At 52.8% G+C, this 24,715-nt stretch overlaps 1 protein-coding gene across 1 annotated transcript in view; it reads left to right on the plus strand.

The window, feature by feature from the left end:
• The window catches only part of CAMTA1 (calmodulin binding transcription activator 1), a 1,273,846-nt gene that overhangs the window by 1,147,584 nt on the left and 101,547 nt on the right, over positions 1-24,715 (plus strand). The window contains exons 8-9 of the mRNA XM_042781184.1: positions 17,565-17,705; positions 19,311-21,157. Coding sequence (XP_042637118.1) covers positions 17,565-17,705; positions 19,311-21,157 — 1,988 coding nt within the window. The remainder of the gene's footprint in view (positions 1-17,564; positions 17,706-19,310; positions 21,158-24,715) is intronic.

Raw genomic sequence — 24,715 nt, forward strand, 5'->3', positions numbered from 1 at the left:
CAAATCTTAGAGTGTTGTCTTTTCTTTCTTTTATGTAATGTGGCCCAAGAGGGCTGCTCTAACTCCTGCCATCACAACTACATTCCAGTGACTGGGAAGGGGGAAAGATAAAGTGGAAGGTGTGCTTCTTCCCTTTAAGGACATGACCCAGAAGTTGCACACATCAGTATCGACTTACATCCCATTGGCTGGAATTTTGTCATATGGTCACCTCTAGTGGCAAAGGAGTCTGGGAAGTACATCTACTCCTCATTTATCAACTGTCTCATTATCTGACATTTTACATTTACTACAAGAATAAAAAATCTGCTTTTCAACTATTTTGTGCATTAACAATGCACAACTGGCAGTAACAAATGCTGAAGTCCCTGACGGGGCCCCTGACCAGCGAACTCTGTGTGCACATAGAGAGGAAGGTGGTATTGATGGTATTTCACTGCCCAGGAGGGTAGAAGCAGTGCGGTCTCCTCAAACCATCTGGGTGTCAGGCGGAGTAGAGTGGGGCCAGCAGGAATGGATGCTGCCTCGCAGGTACAGGGCGCCCACAAGGGGCTGAGGCTGGGACAGTGGCAGCTGGTGTCCTAAAAGTGGGCCAGCCTCAGGGCTGGGGAGGAAGTGAGAGCTTGGGGTCTGGCCCCAGCTCCCAGCCCCAAGAGGCAGCAGTGATGGGCTGGACCATGGTCAGAAGGAGCCCTGAGATGGTGCACTTGTGTGCCCATGGCCTACAGGACTCCATGGCAGCTGACCAGCCCTTGAGCAGCCCCCTGTGTTTCCTGAAAGCCCCCTTGTGTGTGGGCACAGGAGAGGACTAGGCAGGCTTCCTGGGAAGGGGTGGAATCACCTACAGTTTAAGGCCAACGACAGAGTTTGGACCTAGCCACAACAGCCTTAAAGAAAGCTCTGGATTATCAATTCCCACAGGGACATAGGGGTGGAGGAGGGTAGGGCCATCCAACAAGAGCAAGGGGATGCTTGGGCGAGGATCCAGCAGAGGAACACAATTGGCAGTGTATACCACCCCACCCATGGCACCCAGATCCTTCCACCTGCAGACACCTGTCCCCAACAAAGCCATCAAGGACATTTTGAGGTCATTGAGGGGAGGAGCTAAGGCTACCCATCCTGAAAATACAAGAGGACAGGAGAGGGAGGGGACCCCCAGGCTCAGGAGGTGCTTGGGCTTCTTGCCTCTGGAAGACTGGGCGGCCCTCCCCTGTGGACAGCAGTGGGGTCTGAGCTCTCCTGAGGCAACATGGTGGGGGGAGGCGGCAGTGGCAGGTGACCTTAGCAGGGGCCCAGTGTGAGGTTCACAGTACAGGGGAGGGGGTGAGGTGATGTGGTCATCCTCAATTTTCACGTAACGACCTGGTCTTTGGAACCTAACCGTATGGCTAAGGGAGGAGAGGGGGCCCACTCCTGCTGAGCAGCACAGTCCTAACATTCCGGGGGAATCAGGATCTGCATGTGAACCATCCAGGGCTGAGTGGAGCTGAGCTCAGCCAGGGGTGCCTGGAAGGCTCTCCTTTCCAGCTCATCATGCACACCTTGCTCTTCTCAGCTCAAGGGCTGGACATGATTGACTGGGGTCCCTTCTGCGGGCCGGAATCTGCAGAACACAAGTGAACGTGATCTAAAGCTCCGCATGCCTCCTTCTGGAAATTCTGGGGTCTGTTCCAGTGCAGCTGGCCCAAGAGCACCAGTTTGGGACCTGGCAACTCCCATCATGGGAGCTTAGGGCTGGGCAGGTGGCATCCTCACCTCCCTATCAACTGCTGAGAGATGACTCTGAGTGGGATAGTATGGCCTGCCAACCAGTCTGTACCACAGTCCTGCCAACATGGCTGCAAGCTAGATATTTGGCTGCCCAGAACCACAGTGGCTCTGAACCCATTGTCCACATCCTCTGCTCTTGTCTCTCCTTGAGGCTTTGTAGCTGGCCTCAGCCAGGTGGAGCCAGTTCCTATGGAGCAGATCCTCTCTGTTCATGGGGCTCTAAACCCCTGTGGCTTTCTCCCTGGTAGCCCAGGATGGACTCAGCATGTGAGCAGTCAGTGAGATTCCACCATCCAGGGTATGTACACAGCCCTTCTCCAAGAGGTGATCTTGCCCCGTGAGGGGCTCCACTCAGGCACCCTGGCCAGCCTCACGGCCCTGCAACTGCCCAGCAAGGCCTGGGCCTTCCTGCAGTCCTCTGAGCACCCCAGAGATCATCAGGGCAGCTCTACTCTGACCACCTTCCCTACCACCACATTGTTGTCACTCCCAGGGTCCTTGGCAGAGCTGGGTAGCAAAGCAGGCTGACTAGCTGGGGAGCCAATATAGCACCAGGGCCTACACTCACACCTGCACCCACCCCACACATGCTTCCCCATGTGTGCTTGTCACACCTGCCTGCTTAAACCTGCCACTACCCTCCCCACAAGTGTGAATACAGCCCAGCTTAGCAGGGCAAGTGCCTGGTTCTCTGGCACTTCCATCTCCGAAAGCAGCCTCGGCATCCAGGGGCCTAGGTGTGAGTCTGGCTCCTCCTCACACTTGCAATGGCCTTGCACAAGTCCCTAGAACTTCTGAGCCTTGCTGCCCTCCTTTCTGTAAAGGGACCTGCCTCCAGGGTCACTATGGCCATTAAGTGACATCATGGATATAAAGTCCTTAGGTGTCTGGACTGCTGCAGCATGTAATAACGGGGAATTATCAAAAGGCAGAAATCTACTCTCTTGAGGTTGAGACACACAGCTTGAGCACTTCCCGTGTGCCCAACTCCATGCTAAGGGTGGGCCGCCGAAGGCCAGCTTGTCAGACCAGTTGTCTCTTGGTCCTTCAGGGACTCCTCCCCTCTTCCACCCATTCAGACGGGACTGTGAACAAGCTTTAAGAACTCCTGCTCTGAGCTGGATGCTGGGGAAGAGGCCAAGTGGAGAAAGCCCAGACTTATCTCCAAGGTTCATCATCTGATCCGGAAAGAAAACTAAAGAGGGTGAAAGCAACAGTTAATGATTCCAAAGCAGATTGTAGCATTAGGGCAAAATAGGTGGTCCTGCCTTCAAGAACTTAGAAATTCAGAAGATCGAGGCTGGAGATTGTCAGGGAGCTTCCTCGTAGAAAGAGGATTTACCTTGGTCTTGACAAATGTGTGGGATTTGGAGAAGGGCAAGAGGCAGAGAGGTGTTCCCAGATAGGTTTGTGTGAAACAGCGTGAAGAAAGAAACTGCCTGGGAGGCAAAAACAAATCTGTGGTGCTGGCTCAGGGAGGATTGAGCTGCGTTGCATTTGAGACTGAAATGACTTGTCAAGTGTGAAGTGATGGAAGTCATCTTGACTATGGAAGGTGAAGTCCATGTTGAAAGGGGGGAGGGCAGGATGGAGACCATGTTGAGTATAGGAAAGGGAAGTCATGTTAATTATGAGATGATAACAGTCATGTTGAATGAGGGGTAGTGACCATGTTGAGTGAGGGGGTAGAGGTCCCCATACTGAGTGTGGGTAGGGGCCATGATGAATATGAGGTGGAGGCCATGTTGAGTGTGGGAGTGAAGCTTATGTTGAGTGTGAGGGGATGGAGCCCTTGTTGAGTATGAGCTAATTAAGTCCATGTTGAGTGCAGGAGTAGAGACCATGTTGCGTGGAGGGGGAGATTGTGTAGAGTGTGGAAGATGAAGGCTTGAGTGTGCTATTGTGGTTCCCAGCAGTCCCCAGTTCCCCCGTCATCTTTGGTCCTTGGGCATCTGCTGCCTATTCACGTTTTTAGGAGTCAGGGTCTCAGTCAGTCCCTTCACCACACGATCTCTGGAAGAACACTTTCTGAGCCTCTATGCAAGTGTTAGGCCACCCCAGGACCACCCTATAAGGTTTCCAGGGACAAGAGGCAGGGGATCAGGAAACAGGGAACGCCACATTGCTGAGAAGTGTCAGGGACCGCAGACAAACTGGAATGCAGTAAGCTGGTTATCAGGCCCTGACCTCTTGTAGGCACTCAGAGACCTTGCCATTGTGTTAAACTAACAGAGCCCTCAATGCCCAGGGCCCTCAGCCTCCCACCCCCTGTCCTGGAGGCCCTTGCTACCAAGCCTTGGGTTGTATGTTCAAAGCATCTTTTGTTTTCTCATAATTTTTCAGACAAAGACCAAATATCCTGTAAGAGGGGGTGGTGGTGTTTGTTTTTCTTTTTTGCTTAGATTGTAATCCTGGTGATTATAGAATATCAAGAAGTAAAATCAACAAAGGCTTTCCTCTCCCGGCCCTATGCCAATCCCAGTTCCTGGTCAGTTAGCGCCACCTGGTGGCCAATAGCAGAAGACCGGCTCCACAGTGTGAGCCCCTATGAGCCTCAACTCCCCGGCCTGGCAATGGGGAGGCGGGCAAAGAGGGGCCACTGTCCACCCTTACCTGTGACCTCATGTCTGGAGCATGCTGAGGAGGCCATTGGCATCTGCTCTTGTGATCCTAGGGTAGTGGTGCATGGGTGGGGTTAGAACACACAGAAGGGGCTCTGAGAAGAGGTCCAGATACTTCCTCTTCAAATCAGTCTACCCTGACCAGGCATCACCTGGTTGGAAAAGGGCATGCTAGCTTGCTCCTAACCAGGAGGGCCTGTTCCTAAGTCTCAGCCAGAATCTGAAGAAGGGAGTAGTTAAAGTGGAAACGATGCTGCCCACAGAGCTGCAGGTGTGGCATGATGAGAGGGGTGAAGGGTGGGGTGAAGGAAGAAGATCAGCCAGGGTGCAGACTGTCAGCATACAGGGCCTGAAGGTTTCTTTCCAGCCAGAAATGTTCACTGGGAAGCATTTTCCAGTGCAGTGCTGCTGCCTCTGAGGGGAGAGTCTCAGGATCAGACTCAGGGACCAAAGTCAGGGGGAGCCCTGGACACCCCCAGGCTGTCCTGTCCCTGGAGCCCAGAGGGCACCAGAACAACCACGGTTTACCAAAATCCACCATGACCGCCAAAGGCTGAGCCGAGACTATGGGCTCAATGCCAAGAGCAGGGGTTCCCAACGGAACCACCTGGGGAGGGTGCTGAAAGGCAGGTTCCTGGGCCCCACCCCAGACATTCTGATTCCACAAGTCTAGAGAGGCCTCAAAGGAGTTCTGGTGATGCAGTGCCTAAGGCATTTGACTGCTAACCAGAAGGTTGGCAGTTCAGATCCACCAACTACTCTGTGGAAGGAAGATGGGGCAATCTACTTCTGTAAACATTGACCACCTCAACCGCTGTGTGTTGGTTTGTTTTGTTTTGTTTTTTGAGGTAGGCTTCAGTCAGGCCAAGGCAGGTGCCATCAAGTCAATTCCAGCTCATAGCAATCTCATATGACAGTAGAACTGCCCCCATAGCATTTTCTGGGCTATAATCTTTATGGGAGCAGATCGCCAGGTCTTTCTCTCGAGGAGATGCTGGGTGAGTTCAAATCACCAACCTTCCAGTTAGCAGCACTTAATCAGACTCCTTAGAGTGGGCCTAGGAACCTGGATGATTTTACAAGCAAATGTCTCAGCTGAGATCCCCAGGGCCACACTTGGAGAAGCCCCAGCCTAAAGCAGACTCTCCTGAGAGGCCAGCCCAGGATCCCTGTCTTGGAAAACAGGATCAGGTCTCCTTGAGAACTAGTTGATTCTCACACCTGATGGGAAGAGGCCACACTGGAGTCAATGCTGAGTCTGGGCCGGGTGCCCTCCCAGAGGGATGCAAAGATGCACAAAGAATTGCATGTAGATTAGTGTCCAAATCCCAGAAACCCTTGGGTGCCCATAAGCCCCAGGTTAAAAAATACTGCTCTGGAAATTTCTTTGATTAAAACTGAGATGCTGGTGCTGGATATGTAGTGTGGTCTCACCCCCACTTGATGACTTGAACTTGTGAGCAAGCCATGGGTGTTGGTGTCTGACCATGGCAGGGCCAATACCAAGGGTCCTGGGGAAGAGTGCCCTGGCATTTTGCTTTTCCTTTGGTTGGGAACCATGGCCCTGGGAGTAGGTGGATCAGTTCATAGGCTCCTAGGGGTCACCACCCCTTGACACTGCTTCTGCCAGCAAATTGCCCAAGCATCTCAGGCCTGGTACAAAGGAGAGCAGACTCAGGAGGAACCCAGGCTGATTTCCATGTGGGGCTTGCCTCCTTTTCCTGCTCAGAAGATCCAGGTTTGTTTTGCAAATGTGTGTTCCTCCCTCAGGCTAAATCTTATTTAGCTGTCTTGGCCTCCAAAAAGGAGAACTGAAAGGAAGAAAAATACTTCTTTTGATTTCCCTTCTCTTGCTGGCTACTTGCCACTTGGGATTGCCTTGGCGCCCACATCCGCTGCTGTTACAGAATCCCCACCCCCAGGTCATCATGCATTCATTCAGCCAGCATTGATGGAGGGCCGCTGAGGAACACTGAATGCTGTGTTGGGGGTACTGGGGCCTTGCCCATGTCCCAGCCCAACTACCACCCTGGAGCTGACTATACTAGTCTATTATGGCTGCAGTAACAAATAACCACAAACCGGGTGGCTTTAAACTACGGACAGGTATTACCTCACAGTCCTGGAGGCTGGCAGTCCAAAGCAACATGTTGGCTAGGCCACACTCCCTCCAAAGGCTCTAGGGGAAGCTCCTTCTTGTCTCTCCCAGCTTCTGATCTCCCCCTGTGTTTCTTGGCTTGTAGATGCATCCTCACATGGCCATCCTTCCTCTGTCTCCCGGCCTCTGTCTCTTCTCTCGTTATAAGCACATTGTTGTTGTTGTTGTTGTTATATGCTCTTGAGTCAGCCCCAACTCATAGCGACCCCTCCTTGGGTTGCCAAGACAGTATCACTACGGAAGTAGATTGCCCCATCTTCCTCCCGAGGAGTGGCTGGTGGGTTTGAACCACCTGCCTTCTGGTTAGCAGTCACGTGCTTTAGGCACTATGCTACCAGAGCTCCTTATAAGCACATTACTTACATTGAATTAGAATCCCTGGGTGGTGCCAATGGTTAGTGTGCTCTGCTGCAGACTGAAAGGTTGGAGGTTTGAGCATTGAATTAGAATCCCTGGGTGGTGCCAATGGTTAGTGTGCTCTGCTGCAGACTGAAAGGTTGGAGGTTTGAGTCCACCCAGAGGCACCTCCAGAGAAAGCTCTGGTGATCTACTTCTGAAAAATCAGCTCTTGAAAACCCTATGGAGCACGGTTCTCCCTGACATACATGGGTCTCCATGAATTGAGGTCAACTTGCAGCAACTCGTGGTGGTGGTGGTGGTTCGCTTGGGTTAGATGTACCCTACTCCAGAAGACCTCATGTCAACCTATCTGATAACACCTTCAAAGGCCTTATTTCCAAGAAGGTGCATTCACAAGTACCAGGGGTTGGGGCTTCAACATACCTTTTTAGAGGACACAATTCAGTGCATAACAGCTGACCCCTGCTCGGCACTGGGGAGGAGGGGGTGTTAAATTTAGATTTAGATTTATTTAAATCTCCAAATTTTCAGCTCCTATTTAAAAATCAAAGGCTCTGGGGCATATAGTTAGAAAATGAGATGGAGGCTAGCTACCTCCCCATGGGTATCACCTCTGGGCACCCAGAGGCAGCTAAGTCCAGGATCTTGAGATGTTATCAAAAGGCAAAATGGAAACCATCTGGAAGCCTCCTTACTGCCCTGCCTTGCCTTCTGCTGGATACACCTGTGGTCACTGCTGCATCCCCACCTTCTCTGCCCATGAGCAGGGCCTGGGAGAATGGGCTACAGTTAGGTGGAGGTGAAGAGAAGAGGATTCCAGCCCAGGTGACTCCTCTGTTGGAGATCATCATTGAAGCTGATTCTCTCCTGGCCACATGGTGCTTCTGGCATCACTAGAGAATCAGAACTTCAAGCACCTTCACACTCATTTCAGTGTGAAGAATTCCCAGCCTCAGTCACAATGCCACTTAGCAAATCAGGAGGCAATACTGAGAGTCTCTGAGTGGCTCAGCAGTGCCACATCCCAGTGTGGAAACACTCAGCTAGGGCCACTTCTTCTGTCACTGAGTCCCCTGTTGATTGCCTAGGATGCCAGCTGCCAAGGACGAAGGCGAGTACCCCATGCGGCTGGAATTTCCCCAAGTTGGAATCGCTAGTGGACTTGTGAAGCTCCCCTTCTTACCCTCCTCCCTTCTACTTGCCTTCACTGTCCAACCTACCTGGAAGGAAGACCACCATGTCCTGAAACCCCCACTGCCTGCTGGACCCTCTGCCTCCACCATTGTCCAGAGAACATTTGATGATGGAACTGAGACTGTGCCTCTTCAACAGGAGGAAGAAAGGGGAACACTCAGTGCCCCATGTCACAAAACAATCAGAATCAAGAATGACAAGCCCATTAGGGGGATAGTACCCACATCCCCACACATATACAATGAGCATACACCCCATTTTGTCCCCTTCAGCCTCTGCACTCCTCAGAATGCAATTTCTGAAAATTTTGTCCTGAGGACCAATGGGGGAATGTGACTTGAGTGGTGAGATCGGGAAATTGAATAGTACGTGGGTGTCTGGATATGAGAAGTTAAATCTAATGAAAATTTCATTCAGTTGAACAAAGAAATCAAAAGCAGGGCCTTTATTCCTGTCAACAAGAATACAATGAGAATTAAACCAATGCAGCTGCCATTTCCCATTGACCTTGTTGCCATGGAGACAGCCTTCCAGTGTCAACAACTCGGAGGAATCCTAGCAGCTTTCATTCATCTGAGAGAGGCACGTGGCTGCCTCCCTCTCCACAGCCATCACGTGGCTCATAAGTAGGCTGACCACGCATCTGGGGTTGCCTGGGAGAGTCTGTTTATACCATTGTCTGGACAAATGATGACAATGCCCCTTCCAGTCTCTCAAGTGACCTGGTTTGGACAACAAATTAAATGGTCATCTTCTTTATGGGTGCTTCTTGAGTCCCAGTACCTGGGTGACAGTACTAGATGAGCCCAGAGTGATGAGGGGAGAGGGAAGGGGCTCCCCCAGCCCTCTCTAGGGGTGATTGTCTTTGTTGCCAATACCTCCACTTGTCCTTGTCACCTGCTGGCCATAAAACCAAGAAATCTCTTCCCATGCAAGGAAAGACTGAATGTTGATGCCAGCAGGCACTGCCTGTGCCGTTACCGTGGTGACCAAAGCTCCAGCTGGACTTTCCCTGTTATCCTTCTAGAAGTTACCACTCCACAGACCAAAGGGGAGCAAGGTAGCCAGCTCTCACTTGTTCCTAGGGCTGCCACATTGCAAGGGAACCTGCCATAGTTCCCATTTCTGACTCCCCTTCAGAGTTTCCTAGGCATGACTTTCTGGAGCTAAAAGGGTTGCCTCCCTCTAGGCTCAAGCCCCCACCTGCTCCAGATCACCAATGCTCGCCCCATCAGAATCCCAGGTTCCCTTGGGGAGTGAAGATGTGTGGTCACATGCGAGGGCTGCCCATTTTACAGACGAAGAAAGTGAGGTCAAGAGGAACCAAGGCCTATAGAGCCTGATAGAACCACTGAGACTATGGCCCCTAGCTGCCCTTCAGGTCTGGAATTGAACCCACTCCTGTGGCTTCCAGCTCATATGAGCTGAACATTTACATTAGGTAGATGCACTCCTTGGAGAGCTCAATCATGGGAGAATAGAAGGGCAGTGTATGTACAGGGAGACAGCTCAGGAACAGGAGTGCATTGGAGGGAAGGACACAGGAAAGAGGTAACTATGGAGAGAAAGTGGGAGGAGAGCTGTTGCATTGTGGGAAATTGCAGTCAATGTCATGAGATAAAGTGTATGTGAGCTGCAGTATGGAAAGTGAAATTGCTCTGTAAACTTTCACCCAAATCACCATAAAAATTAAAATAATAATATTAATTAATTAAAAAAAAAAAAAAGAGGAGCCAAGCCTCTTCCCAAGAGTTCATAGTATGTGAGGAAAAAGGCTGCAGCTACCCAGGGCCCCTAATCCCAGGCCGGCACAGGCTCTCAGCATGTCTGAATTCCAGCCTCTTCTTCCCACGTTGCTGACTCAAGGGCCTAAGCACAAATGTTCACTCTGCCCTTCGTTAAGTTTCTACCCTGCTTGGGTAGCCATGCCAGAAATAAATGTTTGTGGCTTTCACAGACAACCAAGAGGTGGCTGCCCTTCGGCCTCCAAGTTCTGTCATTTGGTGGATCCCTTCCCCATCTCCACTTCACCCCCAATGATGAGAAATCCAGGAGAAGAACCCCTGTCTGAGAGGCAAACACTGCCCCCACAGATCTCATGCTGCCCAGAAAATAAATCTTTCCTTGTTGTTGTTATGTGCCGTCGAGTCGGCCTCGACTCATAGCGACCCCTCCTTGGGTTTCCGAGGCAGTATCACTACGGAAGTAGGATTGCCCAACCTTCTTTCCGAGGAGTGGCTGGTGGGTTTGAACCGCCAGCCTCTGGTTAGCAGTCAAGTGCTTTAGCCACTATGCTACCAGAGCTCCTAAATCTTTCCTTAGGGCTTAGTCTTTTGTAGACCAGAAAGCCAGTTGCTTTGAGTTGATTCCAACACATGGCACCTCCATACCTGTCAGAGTAGAACTGTGGTCCATTGGGTTTTCAGTGGCTGATTTTTCAGAAGGAGATCACCAGGCCTTTCTTTTGAGGTGTCTCTGGGTAGACTCAAACCAATCTTTGGGTGAACAGCCAGTATCATTCAAATTGTTACCATTGTACCACCCAGGACTCCTTTGTTAATAAAACGGGATCATAATTCCTGCCTCAAAAGATTATTGAGAGATTTGCAATATAATCTCTATAGCTGGTAGTTCTCAAACTTTGGGGTACTTCTGAATCCCTTGGAGGGCTTGTTAAGACACAGCTGCTGGGCTCACCCCAGAGTTCCTGATCCAGTAGGTCTGGGGCCTGAGAATGAGTATTTCTCACAGTTCCCAGATAATCCTAATGCTGTTGGGATGGATCGCACTTTGAGAATACCACACTAAGTGAAGGCGGAGGGTGCCTGCCCGCAATAGATGTTCAGTCTGGGCTAGGTGCTATCATCTGTTTATCTTTGTAATGGACTCAGTATATAAAGAAGCTAGCACAGTGCCTGGCATGTAGTGTGTGTTCAACAGCTGTCATCATCTCTGTGGTTTTTATTATTGAGACATGAGCCCTACTTAACAGCTGGTTAGGGAAAACCATGAGCAGATGAAACAGAAAGAGAACAGTGCTAGAGAAGGGGCATTGACTGTGAAGCCATTCATTCATTTCTTCACTCAACCAACCTCTCCTGATTCTCTACTGTGTGCCTGCATGTTCTCAGCCCAGGGGACAGAGTAGTGAACATTCCAGTGGAAATGAGAGCTAGAGTAGGCAGGAGGGCTTCTGGAAGGAGTGTGGTTCCCACCTGGGCTGAGCTGGAAAGAAAGAAAGAAAAAAAAAAAAAAAAAAAACCAAGCTCACTGTCATCAAGTTGATTCCAACTCATAGCAACCCCCTTTGGGTTTCCGAGGTGAAAAATCTTTACAGAAGTAGATTGCCCAGTCTTCCTTCCATGGAGTGGCTGGTGGGTTTGAACTGCCAACCTTCTGGTTAATAGTCAAATGCTAGGCACTATGCCACCAGAAAGTTGGGGGTTAAAGTGGCAGAGGAGGGAGGCATTCTGGAAAGTTCCTGCTTTTGGAGCTGCCACAATATATCAGGCTTGAACTGTATATACACATACACATATACACTCATACACACACACAAAGACACACATACACACATGCATATGCAGACACACAGATACCCACATACACACACTCACGCACACACATAGGTGCATACGTATACCTACAATACATATGCAAGCATACACAGACACACAGAGATACACAGATAGACACACACAGATACACACACAGACACATACACGTAGACACAGACACACACACAATGTGTACAGTACACAGGGCAGCAGGAGTTTCTCCTAGGGCCTTGTAGGTTCCAGCCTGGGAGCCTAGGTTGGGGGAAAATGGAGTGTGGTATAGGATGCTCACCTGAGCCCAGGTAGTCTGCTTGGCAGAAGTTCTCTGCCTCTTCCCAAGGGCCTAGAGTGGAACAGCCACAGACCAAGAGGCCTTTTGAGAGCAACCTGCCCACGGAGTGGGGGTGAGGTCCTTCCCAGCCCTCTCATCCACATCTCAATTACTCCTCCCGGTGGTTGGCTGCCTCTCGGGTAAATTGTTCATCAGAAGATGCTCTCCAGAGCACAGGCCACATGCTGCTGCCATTGATTTCATTTTGATTATTCATATTAGTGGCAGCGCAGCTGCCTGGCCGGGCGTCGTAATTAGGGTAAACATCCTGCACAGGCTGAGTCAGCACTGGGGTGGGCCGGGGGCAGGCGCCTCAGCCTGAGCTCTACAAACCGAGCTTCCGGCAGCCCTGCCCACCAGGCCTGCTGCAGTCAGCCAAGTGAAGGCAGTGCCAGGCCCCAGACACACTTATCCCAGGGCAGCAGGGCTGAGGGGTAGGGGGGCTGCAGGAGCATCCCTCTTGCCCATGACTGTTGTGGTCATCCTGGGTGTGCCCGTTTAGTGAAGTCCCAGCCCACCTGCACCTGCCCTTCCCCATTCTAAAGACCCTCCCCTGCCCTGGCCTTCCCGGGCACGCAGGTTTCTCTGCACAGGCTGAGCAGCCGGGAGACTGCTGTCCAGGCGCTGTGTGTGGGGAGCAGAAGGGAGGGCCCTCTGCCTGGGATCCAGCATGGGCTGGGCTGGAAGACTCATGGTGGCCAACACTGGCTAGGAATGAGGAGCTGGATTTTCCTGCACCAAAGTTCTGAGGGCAGAGGGGGCAGATGTCACCCACAGCCACCCCATTGAGTTGGCTCAGGCTCATGATGACCCCAAGTGTTACAGAGTAGAACTGCTCCATAGGCTTTTCTTGGCTGTTATCACTACAGAAGCAGTTTGCCAGGCCTTTCTTCTGTGGCACCACTGGGTGGGTTCGAACCACCAACCTTTAAGTGAGTTTGTTGTTGTTGTTTGCCATCGAGTCGGCCCCGATTCATAGCGACCCCTCCTTGGGTTTCCGAGGCAGTATCACTACGGAAGTAGGAATGCCCAACCTTCCTTCTGAGGAGTGGCTGGTGGGTTTGAACCGCCAGCCTTCTGGTTAACAGTCAAGTGCCTTAGCCACTAAGCTACCAGAGCTCCTTTTAAGTGGGTTGTTGTTGTTGTTGTTGTTATGTGCCGTCGAGTCAAACCCGACTCATAGCGACCCCTCCTTGGGTTTCCGAGGCAGTATCACTACGGAAGTAGGAATGCCCAACCTTCCTTCTGAGGAGTGGCTGGTGGGTTTGAACCGCCAGCCTTCTGGTTAACAGTCAAGTGCCTTAGCCACTAAGCTACCAGAGCTCCTTTTAAGTGGGTAGTAGAGTGCAAAGCACTTTCACCACCCAGGGACTTTCACAGTGGCCCAGGAGGTAACTTTCCCAGGAATCCCCTTTTATCTTTCTGTGTTATCCCCCAGCCGGGCCATGCACTTACATTTAATCAAATACACTTTTAAAGCAGTTTCCCTTCCACCACCCTCACGAAGTGGGAGGAGTCACACATGCCTGTGTGCCTCGGTACATGTGTGCATATTAACCTTCTTTCGTAAAGCACTTTTCCCTGTGGAAATCTCCTTTCCCGCTGATTCATTACGTGTCTGGAAGCAGAGCATGACATGTTAAAAGCCGTCTTGATAGTATTTGATATTCAGGACTAACAACTCACCATCTTGGAGGAGGGGGCTTTCTCCCCACCACCACCACCACCAAAGAGGGGAGGGAGACAATCTGCATATTGGATGTGTCAAGACAGTAGGTAATTTGCATTAAGCATCACGAAGTTCTCTGCTTGCAATCTGTCACCCTTCACTGGGTTTTCATTTTATAACCTTCACAACATACAGAGGAGAACAACAGGCAGAGGAGCCAGTTGCCACACCCCCTTCGGGACTAGAGATGGAGTCTCCTCTGAATTGTCAGGCAGGGAGGGGCCCTGGTCAGAAATGCTGAGCAGGCGGTCTCCAGGAGACTTGGAGAGAGGTGTCTGCCAGTCAAGGGATTCTTGAGTCCACCAGTCCCTGGGTATCAAAAACAGTGAAGCACTCAACTACTAGCCGGAAGTTTGGGGCTACAAACCTACCCAGAGGCACCTTGGAAGATAGGTCTGGCAATCTGCTACCGAAAGGTCACATTCTTGATACTGGAGCACAGTTCTACTGTGCACACGCGGGGTCCCCATGAATCAGAACTGACTCAACAGAAACTAACAACCTACCTCCCCAGCCCAAGTCCCCAGACCCTCGGGTACGGGGGCATCATGAGGCCAGAAGCTGGAGGGGTGGCTGCTCTGAGGACGGCTCCTCTCTCAGGACAGCCAAGGTCAAAACTCATGAGGTTTTCATGGAGAACAAAGGCAGAGCTGTGTAGCCTGGTTCTGCAGTGGGTCTCTACTCCAAGTTCCCCGTGTTAAGCCCTGAAGCTGGTTGGCTCCTGGACGTGCGGTGCTTGATGACTCTGGTCCACCTGTCTCCATCCCGGCTCATGTGAGAAACCCTTGGGGAGCTTTAGAAACATACTTGGGCCCCACTCAGACCACATGACTCAGCTCTGCCATGTGGCCTGGGCACAGCTAGGGTAGGGGCCACTGGGACAGACCGTGTGCATTTGTGGAAGGGCAGGGTGATGGGGGGACTCTTTCCTCTAGAGCCTCGGTTTTCTCATCTGTAGAGTGACCAGTGTAGGGAAGGGCTTCAGCCCAAGAGGGCCTTGGGGCACTGGGACAGGGCGTGGAGTCCCAACTCCTCCTCCCCCTCCCCCCCAGCCCCTTCTGCTGTTCTCCATATTGGCTTTCTGGAGTCCCTGGTTCATGCAGGTAACATGCTCAGCTGCTGACCAAAAGGCTGGAAATTTGAGTCTACCCAGAGGTGCTTTGGAAAGAAGGCCTGGCAATCTATTCAGATAAACCAGCCTTTGAAAACCCTACAGAGCACACTTCAACTCTGCCATACACAGGTTCAACATGAATTGGTGTCAACTCGATAGCAACTGGTATATTGGGTTTCTAGGTAGAAGTTTATTTGAAAAAAGGGCTCCATGGCTATTGTGAGGTGTGAAGAGCCCTGGCCTGGGCCTTCTTTTTAAGCTGCCATAGTCCGAGGACAAGGTGCTCAGAGAGGACAGTCAACTCAGGTGGGGCCTAAGTCAGCAGGATGCAGCCTTCTGGAGCTGATGGAGAATTCCAGAGGGAGCCCAGGATAGAGGCACTGCCCACCTGTGGAAAGGAGGCTGTGAACCTGGTCTCACTCTACATGTACAGCACATCAGCAAGGTCAGGGCAGCTGTCACCCTGATGCCAGGCTCACTGGGGAGGTGGCAGGGTCCAAGGACCTCCAGAACAGCCTCAGCAGATGGGGCAGAGGGTAGGGATGGTGAGCTAACACCTGGGCAGGTGCACATACACACAGAGAAGGATGGCAGCACTCTCAGTGAAAAACCACTGACATTCTAAAGAAAGGTGCTGACAAGGAGCAGAGGTATGTGGCCAGTGGCCACGTGGAGATCCACCCCTGCGCTCCTGAGCTGCCATGGATTTTATAGCAAGAAGATTCCCCACATCTGGGTTGAGTCCAGTCTAATCTGTACTTGCTGTGTGAATTGGGCAGCTCACTTTTCTGGACCTCAGTTTTCTCATCTGTGAAATGGGGATAATAGCTTGCCTCCCAGCATGGTCAGGAGGAAGTATGGTGGGTGTTCCGAGTGCTTTGGGTATGCTCAGCAAAGAGTGGCATTGTCATAGCCATGAGTAGTGACAATGTGATGGTGACAAACAGTGTGCAGTGCCAGCCTTGCTTCAGGTTCTGCTGATGCTGTAACTCCAACTCCGGCCCCTGCCCACTGTGCTTGACTATCTCTCCATCCACTCTGTCTCTTTGGATCCCCTCACAGAGCAGGGGGCCTTGGGTTGTAACAGGGCTTTCCAGGATCTGTGGGAGAGAAGGGGCCAGCCACAGGAGAAGGGCGTTATTCCTGAGTTGGCAAAGTCACTGACCTCTCCCTCCAGTGACCCTGAGACCCTGCTCCTGGCTTCCTTCTTCCCCTGTACACAGCAGCCCGGAAGCCCTCCTGGAGCCCCAGCCACCAGCTCCAGCCCCAGGTCCTCTGGGACCTGGCCCCACCAGAGCCACAAGGGAGAGCTGGGCCATGCCCTGGGCCAGGGCTTACTGCCCAGGCTCAGCCTCCTCCAGGCCAAGCCTACTGGGAAAGGAGGACACAGAGTGGGCATGAAACTCAGGTCACATTCTGCTGGGCACAGCCATTCATTTTAGACTTGCAGCCCCTTCCTGCCAAGCAGGTGAGCAGCCTACCTCAGTCATGCTTGGCCCCCACTCCAATTCCAGGGACTGCAGGGGTCCCAGGCTCTAGGGTTGAGATGAAACCCCAGGACAGCTGTTCAGGGTGGGGGTCATCTGTCACTCCTGGTCTCTGAGGCACCCCTGTGTGGGCTATGCAGGCCCTTCAGTCCTGTCCTTTCTCTCTCGCCTATCCTGCAACCCCTTTGGGGTACAGAAGTCTTTGGTGGTCTAGTGCCGCTCTAACAGAAAATAACACAAGTGGATGGCTTTAACAAATAGGGATTTATTCTCTTACAGTTTGGGAGGCTAGAAGTCCAAGTTCAAAGTGCCAGCTAGGGGCTGAGTGAAGGCTCCCTCGATCTTGGGCTTCAGCTCTGCCCCTTGCTCCCAGCCCACTGAAGCTGGAGGCATCTCTTAACCAGCTGCTGCTGCTGAGGCTGACAAACAGAAGGTCAACAAGTAAAATGGCACAGTCCCAAAAGTATTAAGCAACGTGGAAGGCCACTAATTCAAGTCCATTAACAGGCCCAAGATCGGCAGACAACATGGCAGGCCATTGAGATGAAGACTTGGCCAAATGCAGGATCCAGAAGTGCCAGAAAGCTCAGAGACCTTTCTCAAAGTGTCTTCCTATATACTGGAAGCAGACCATATCCCTTTAGCAACTATTTAGCTGCTCACAGCAGATTCCACCCATGGAATTGATTACTCGTCTTATCATGGAGAATCACAACATCCAGCTGCCCAGCCACTCAAAACCAGGCCCAGACAAGCTGACACATAACCTTACCTACTACTTCAGTGAGGCAGGAAGCTGAAGCATCCCTCTAGGGTGGGCTCCTCTCATACACTCCTGGGAGCAGAACCCACAGACCTAAAGCTCCTCCCTACATGCAGTCTGGGGGTCCCCCAGCACCCTCCCCAAGTCTCCTTCCGAGCCCTCATTCCCTTTCACCTCCACCCCAGGACTGTGGAAAGCCACCCATGTGCACTTGGACTTTGGGAAAACAAAAACAAAACCGTAAGCAGTCCCATTCCGCCTCCAGGTGCACTCACCCACAGGGAAAAGAAGAGAGGAGGGTGAGAAAGGCATTGGAGGTCCCTGGGCGGCATGGAGTCCAGTGACCCCTGGGGTATCCCTGCCCCTCCTTGCCCTCCTCGTGCTCATCAGGCTGTGCTCTGGGGCCATATTGCCCCTCCCCACTGCTCAGGCCCTTGCCTCACCAGCCCCCTGACAGCGCCCTGCCTCTCTCCACAGTTCACGGCATCAAGTGGACCTGCAGCAACGGGAACAGCAGCTCAGGCTTCTCGGTGGAGCAGCTGGTGCAGCAGATCCTCGACAGCCACCAGACCAAACCCCAGCCCCGGACCCACAACTGCCTCTGCACCGGCAGCCTGGGTAAGCAGGGCTGTGGCGGGGGCTGGGTGGGCAGCCAGCATGTCCAGTGAGGGGAGGGAGTCAGCCAAGGATGGAGGGACACCATAGCACCCTAGGCAGACACAAAGCAGGCCCTTCCCCCAGGTCCTGCTCCTGAGCCGGCGGGCTGCTCACTTTGGCAGAGGGAAAGTTTTCCAGGCAAGCAGCTCTCTCTAGGAATGGGGCAAGGGCAACAGATGGAGGAAATGCAGATGGCTGGGGCTCTGGGCCTATGTCCACTCAATGCTGATGCCCTCCCGGGCCCCCGTTCCCAGGCATCCAGCACAGGGCTGCCTGGGCTTGCCGGGGAGATAGGCTCTGAGTCAATTGGACCACTCACGCTCAACCTCTGCTTTAACCTCTGTCTCCTCCAGGAATGCAAAGTCTCCCCTACTCCATCCTAACGTGTCTGTTTTTCTGATAATGGTATTTGCTCTTTGAGATATGGGCCTGCTCTCTCCACCACTTTAATTAGATATTTCCATTAGAGGGTCGTGTCACTTCTCTGCCAAGTCTTCATGAATTCAGGAATCTTGGTGGCAAGGCAGTAGCGGGATCAGGGGAGAATTCATCCTTTTATCAAAAGCGAAGTGACCCTTATCTGATGGAATGAAAATAATGACAGGGCCTCAGGAAAGAAAAGCTGCCTGGTGCTGGGTACAGAGACCTGGGGGAAGGGCTCCAAGCAAACTTGCCATTGCTCTGAGAGGCTCAGCACCTCACACCTGGAACTGGAGAAGGCTCTAGCCTTGCATAGGACCTGGAAGGATTTTGCCCCTGAGAGTTGAGCACAGCCCCAGGCTAGCCAGAGGTGGCTAGCCTGGCCCCCAATACCTTTTCATCCTAGCACTGGGCAGAGCCTCTCCTGCATCCAGAACTTCTCTGGTCTGGGGCCTGAGAGCTAGTCCAGAGAGAACACCTTGTCCTTCACCTTCTCCTTGAACTTCTGGTGTCCAGTCTCAAGGGATTGACTGCTAAACAAAAGGCTGGCGGTTCAAACCCACCAGCCGCTTTTTTTTTTTTTTTTTTTGGAGTCCCCTGAAGGAGAAGGACTTCTTGAGACTTTGCATGGCCTGAACAGGCTGGACGGTTTCAGGGGTAGGGAGGGGCCTGAATACCTGCCTGGGTCTGTGGACACACAGAAAGCTGAGCCCCTCTGGCCAGCAGACCCATTCCGGGTGGAAGATTATGTCTCTGATGGCGGAGGGGACTTTCCTGGAAGGTGACTTCTCGCCACTTCTCTTTCTGGGCTTCCTACATGCTGGGGTGTCACTTTTAGTATTCTTTGAAAAGAACATCAAGAATAAAGTTGCTCTGGCCTTTGAAGGATGGTCACAGAAGGTGTGAGAGCCCCAGGGCTTGGTGTAGGCGGGCCAGAGACCCGAGTCTCTGTTAAAGACCAGCCCCACGGGATCTGTGGTCTGTCCCAGCTCCCAGGCTTGGGCTTTGACCAGGGCCCAGCTGCTCAGTCAAAAGTCCACTGTGGTCTCAGCTCTGATACTCTCTTTATGTGTGCGCATGTGTGCATGCATGTGTGTGCACGTGTGTACGTGTGTGTGTGTGTGTGTGCGCTTCTGATCTCCACAGGAGCAGGCAGCAGCGTGCACCACAAGTGTAACAGTGCCAAACACCGCATCATCTCACCCAAGGTGGAGCCACGGACTGGGGGGTACGGGAGCCATGCAGAGGTGCAGCACAATGACGTGTCCGAGGGCAAGCACGAACACAGCCACAGCAAGGGCTCGAGCCGTGAGAAGCGCAATGGCAAGGTGGCCAAGCCTGTGCTGCTGCACCAGAACAGCACCGAGGTGTCCTCCACCAACCAGGTGGAGGTCCCCGACACCACCCAGAGCTCCCCTGTGTCCATCAGCAGTGGGCTCAACAGTGACCCAGACATGGTGGACAGCCCCGTGGTCACCGGTGTCTCCAGCATGGCGGTGGCCTCCGTGATGGGGAGCCTGTCCCAGAGCGCCACAGTGTTCATGTCGGAGGTCACCAACGAGGCCGTGTACACCATGTCCCCCACCGCCGGCCCCAACCACCACCTCCTCTCACCCGACGGCTCTCAGGGCCTGGTCCTGGCTGTGAGTTCTGATGGCCACAAGTTTGCTTTCCCCACCACGGGCAGCTCTGAAAGCCTGTCAATGCTGCCCACCAATGTGTCCGAAGAACTGGTCCTCTCTACCACCCTCGATGGTGGCCGGAAGATTCCAGAAACCACCATGAACTTTGACCCCGACTGTTTCCTTAACAACCCAAAGCAGGGTCAGACGTATGGGGGCGGAGGCCTGAAGGCTGAGATGGTCAGCACCAACATCCGGCACTCTCCACCTGTGGAGAGGAGCTTCAGCTTCACCACCGTCCTGACCAAGGAAATCAAGACCGAGGACACCTCCTTCGAGCAGCAGATGGCCAAGGAAGCGTACTCCTCCTCCGCTGCAGCCACCGCCTCCAGCTCCCTCACGCTGACCGCTGGCTCCAGCTTGCTGCCCTCGGGCGGCGGCCTCAGCCCCAGCACTACCCTGGAGCAGATGGACTTCAGTGCCATAGACTCCAACAAGGACTACACGTCCAGCTTCAGTCAGACAGGCCACAGCCCCCACGTCCACCAGACCCCCTCCCCGAGCTTCTTCCTGCAGGATGCCAGCAAGCCCCTCCCCCTGGAGCAGAATGCCCACAGCAGCTTGGGTGACTCTGGGGGTACCTTTGTGATGCCCACGGTGAAGACGGAGGCCTCATCCCAGACCAGCTCTTGCAGCGGCCATGTGGAGACAAGAATAGAGTCCACCTCCTCCCTCCACCTCATGCAGTTCCAGGCCAATTTCCAGGCCATGACGGCAGAGGGGGAGGTCACCATGGAGACCTCGCAGGCAGCCGAGGGCGGCGAGGTCCTCCTCAAGTCTGGGGAGCTGCAGGCCTGTAGCTCTGAGCACTACCTGCAGCCTGAGAGCAACGGGGTAATCCGGAGCGCCAGTGGTGTGCCCATCCTCCCGGGCAACGTGGTGCAAGGCCTCTACCCTGTGGCCCAGCCCAGCCTGGGCAATGCCTCCAACATGGAGCTCAGTCTGGACCACTTCGACATCTCCTTTAGCAACCAGTTCTCCGACCTGATCAATGACTTCATCTCTGTGGAGGGGGGCAGCGGCACCATCTACGGGCACCAGCTGGTGCCGGGGGACAGCGGGGCACTCTCGCAGGTGGAGGACGGGGCCCGTGCGCCCTTCACCCAGGCCGAGATGTGCATCCCTTGTTGCAGCCCCCAGCAGGGTGGACTGCAGCTCAGCAGTGCTGAGGGCGGGGCCGGTACCATGGCCTACATGCATGTCGCTGAGGTGGTCTCGGCCGCCTCTGCCCAGAGCACCCTGGGGATGCTGCAGCAGAGTGGACGGGTGTTCATGGTGACTGACTACTCGCCAGAGTGGTCCTACCCAGAGGTAAGCCGCCACTGCTGGCTCCTGCCCCCACCCCATGCTCATCCCCTGTTGCCCAGCACAGGGACACTCATGAACATGTGGGTGCCGTTGGGATGAAGCTGTGGACCATAAAGACAAAGCTTTCTCCTTCCTCTGTCTCCACAGCATCTCAGGTAGTGGTTCTCGAACTTCACTGGAGCAAGTGGTCAGTGATCTCCATGGAGACATGGTGTCCCTTCCCAGTTCCGGCTAGAGCAACCCCACTGTTACCGGGCTTGTATGTTAAGATTCCACCAGGGCTTCAAACCAGTTCATTCTGGTTCAACCCCTGTTGAGAATTGGCATTTCCACCCCAGATATACTGAATCAGAATCTATGTTTTAACAAGATCTTAGTATACAAAGAACCAGAATGGATTGGTTCAAAGCCCTCGATTCTGCTTTGTTTCTTTTTCTTTTCTTTCTTTTTTTTCAAGTGGTCCTATGGTTGCAAAAAGCAGCCTTGGGGATGCAGTGGTTAAGAGTTCTGCTGCTACCCCAAAGGTCAGCAGTTCAAACCTCCCAGCCACTCTGAGGAAGAATGATGTAGCTGTCCGCTTCCATAAAGGTTACAGCCTAGGAAACCCTATGGAGCAGTCTGTCCTCTAGGGTCGCTATGAGTCAGAATCGACTTGATGGCAGTGAGTATGGTTTTTGGTTTTATGGCTGCTAAATGGTGGCGTAGTGCCTAAGGCATTTGACTGCTAACCAGAAGGCTGGCAATTCAAACCCATCAGCCACTCTGCAGGAGGAAGACTGGGCAATCTACTTCTGTAAAGATTTACCATCTCCGAAACCCAAAAGGGGTCACTATGAGTCAGAATTGACTTGATGGCAGTGAGTTTGGTTTTTGTTTAAAAAAAAAAAAAAGGAGCCCTGGTGATGCCATAGTTAAATGCTTGGTTGGTAAACAAAAGATTATCAGTTTGAGCCCACCAGTGGCTGCAAGGGAGAAAAAACCTGTCAATCTGCTCCCATGAAGTTCACAGCCTAGGAAACTCTGTGGGACTGTTCTACTCTGTAGAGTTGCTATGAGTCAGAATCAACTTGACAGCACCTACACAAAGACAATAGGTGCTAAGGAGTCCTTGGGTGACACCAACAATTAACATGCTTGGCTGCTAACCAAAAGGTTACAGGTTCAAGCCCACCCAGAGGCACCTCAGAAGAAATGCCTGGTGATCTACTTCTGAAAAATCAGCCACTGAAAACCCTACAGAGCACAGTTCTGCTCTGAAACACATCCGAGTGTATGTGATGACTACTGGCTTAATGCAGGCCTTGCAAACTGGGTCTTCAGGTGCAGCAGGGCAGAGATGCTGCCCATTGCCTGTGACTATTCCAGACCCAGGCAGTAAGGGCTCCAGGGGCTGATGCCTGAGCTGGGACTGGGTGACCTGTGTCCTTAGAAGTGATTGGCTTCAATGAGCCAGTCTCTGCTTCACAGTCTCTTCTTGGCCCCTTTTGAAGGGGCAGTGCAGCCCAGTGGTGGAGGGGGATCACCCCTGGATGTCAGTCCTAGTCGTACTGTGAGCTGAAGCTAGTTTCTTCACCCCGGTGACTCAGTTTCCTTATCTGTAAAATGGGGATGACAACAGTATCTATCTCGGTGTGAGGTTTAGTGAGTGCTTGGTGACATCTTCAGCTCATGGTAAGTAGTGAATGAACGTTGGCTATCACTCTCTGATCATTAGAGCATATGACCCCCTGTGCTTCCTTCTGTGTCCTCCTGCTGAGTGCTGTGCCAGAGAGACCATGAATCCAGGTTCTGTTCCCTCCCGCTCACTGACTGCCTGAGCACGGCTTTGTGTACTCGCCTATAATGTGGGCCTCAGGGCCACAGCCTTTTACTGTGAGACTCAGCTTCCCTGCCCCCCTTCCTTTATGGCTTATTAGCTACTGTCCAGTCAGCCTCTGACTCACAGCGACCCCATGCACAATGGAATGAAATGCTGCCTGGTCCTGCGCCATCCCTATGATGGGTTACGGATCAGACCATTGTGAGCCATAGGGTTGTCCCTGACTGATTTTCTGAAGTAGAGTGCCAGGCCTTTCTTCCTAGTCTGTCTTAATCTGGAGGCACCGCTGAAACCTGTTCAGCATCACAGCAGCACACAAGCCTGCACTGACAGACAAGTGGTGGCCGTGCATGAGGTGCTTTGGCTGGGATTGAACCCAGGTCTTCTTATGGAAGATGACAACCACCAAAGCCTATGGCAAAGCTAAGCAAAGCTCTAGCAAAATATCCCAGACTCTCAGAAAGATGCCACATCAGCCAAGGAATGGTCCAGCCTTAGGAAAGTTGTGTCCTGGAAATAAGGCAGGTGTCTGAAATTCCAGCCTCTGCCCATACACTGTGTGTCTATATGTAGGTGTTTTATAAAATCCCTCAGGTGTCCAAGACAGGGCTGTATAAAAGGTTAGGACCACAGAGCTGGGGCCCAACAGCCTCCATTCAAATCCTGATTCTACATTTCTTAGCCAGTGACCTTGGGCAAGATAACCATCTTCCCTGTGTCTTAGTGTCCTGCCTCTAAAATTGGGATAGTAACTGTGCTTCAGTTGGTTGTTGTAAGGACGAAATGACTCAATTTACCAGCTCAGCACCTGCCTCTCCTGTCCACCTCCATTTGGTCCCCCCAGGAAGATGTAGAAGGACCCAACTGGGCTTTCTCTTGGTGTTGCTTGGTGTAACTTGTCCCTGACACATCCCTTTCGCTCTTGTCAGCGACTCTGAGCTCAGCAAAATAATCACGTTTCCCTGGTGGCAGAAGACCAGCTCCGTAGCTCACCTAGATGGGGTTTAGGAAAGCCATCAAAGGAAGAAGAAAGGTGTAGGGTTGAGATAGTGTGGGAAGGTCACAGGCTGGAGTCAGGAGTGCTGCCTTCTGATCCTGACTCTTGTGAGACCTGACTCTCTGGACCTCAGTTTCCTTATCTGTGAACTGACTGAGAGTGGCTGCCTAGAGGTACTCCAAGTCCTGGAATCATTTGGTCCTGGGGATGCTCCCTGGAGCCCCAGCGAACAAGAGCTGAGGGCCAAAGGTTTCCAGCCTCCCTGGGCCTGTCAGGCACTAGCTGGGGTGTGGGGCAGCGTTAACAGGCCTGATCCTCTCTGTTCGTCAGCGGAAGGCTGAGTCTCCAACCCGTGCGGATCCCTAAGCAAAGAGGTTGATCTCAGGAGAGCAGTTCCGCAGCTCGCCACTCGAGGGCGACCCAGGAACAGGGAACGGAACGGCTGGCCTGGCGGTGGCAGACGCGGCCAGCCCTGGTTTTCCAGAAGCCCTGGATGCCTCCAGTTACCTGGAAACAAAATCAGCTCCAGTTCATTTGATTTGGAAATTGTGCAGACCACCTCCCCCCACAGCTGGGACCTGGAGTGCCTGATGTGGCTCACAGTGAAGTCTCAGGCCTCAGCACCCCTGACTGGCCACGCCCTCCTCATCTGTGTCTTCTTTGGCTCCAGGCCATCCCTCCCCAGTCCAAGTGCAGACCCTCATGGTTCTCCTGCAGGGGCAGACCCCTCTCGGGACACTTCTCT

This window comes from Orycteropus afer, unplaced genomic scaffold, assembly GCF_000298275.1.
Source record: "Orycteropus afer afer isolate SDZICR_OR568_19922 unplaced genomic scaffold, OryAfe1.0 scaffold00094, whole genome shotgun sequence".
Classification (NCBI taxonomy): Eukaryota; Metazoa; Chordata; class Mammalia; order Tubulidentata; family Orycteropodidae; genus Orycteropus; species Orycteropus afer.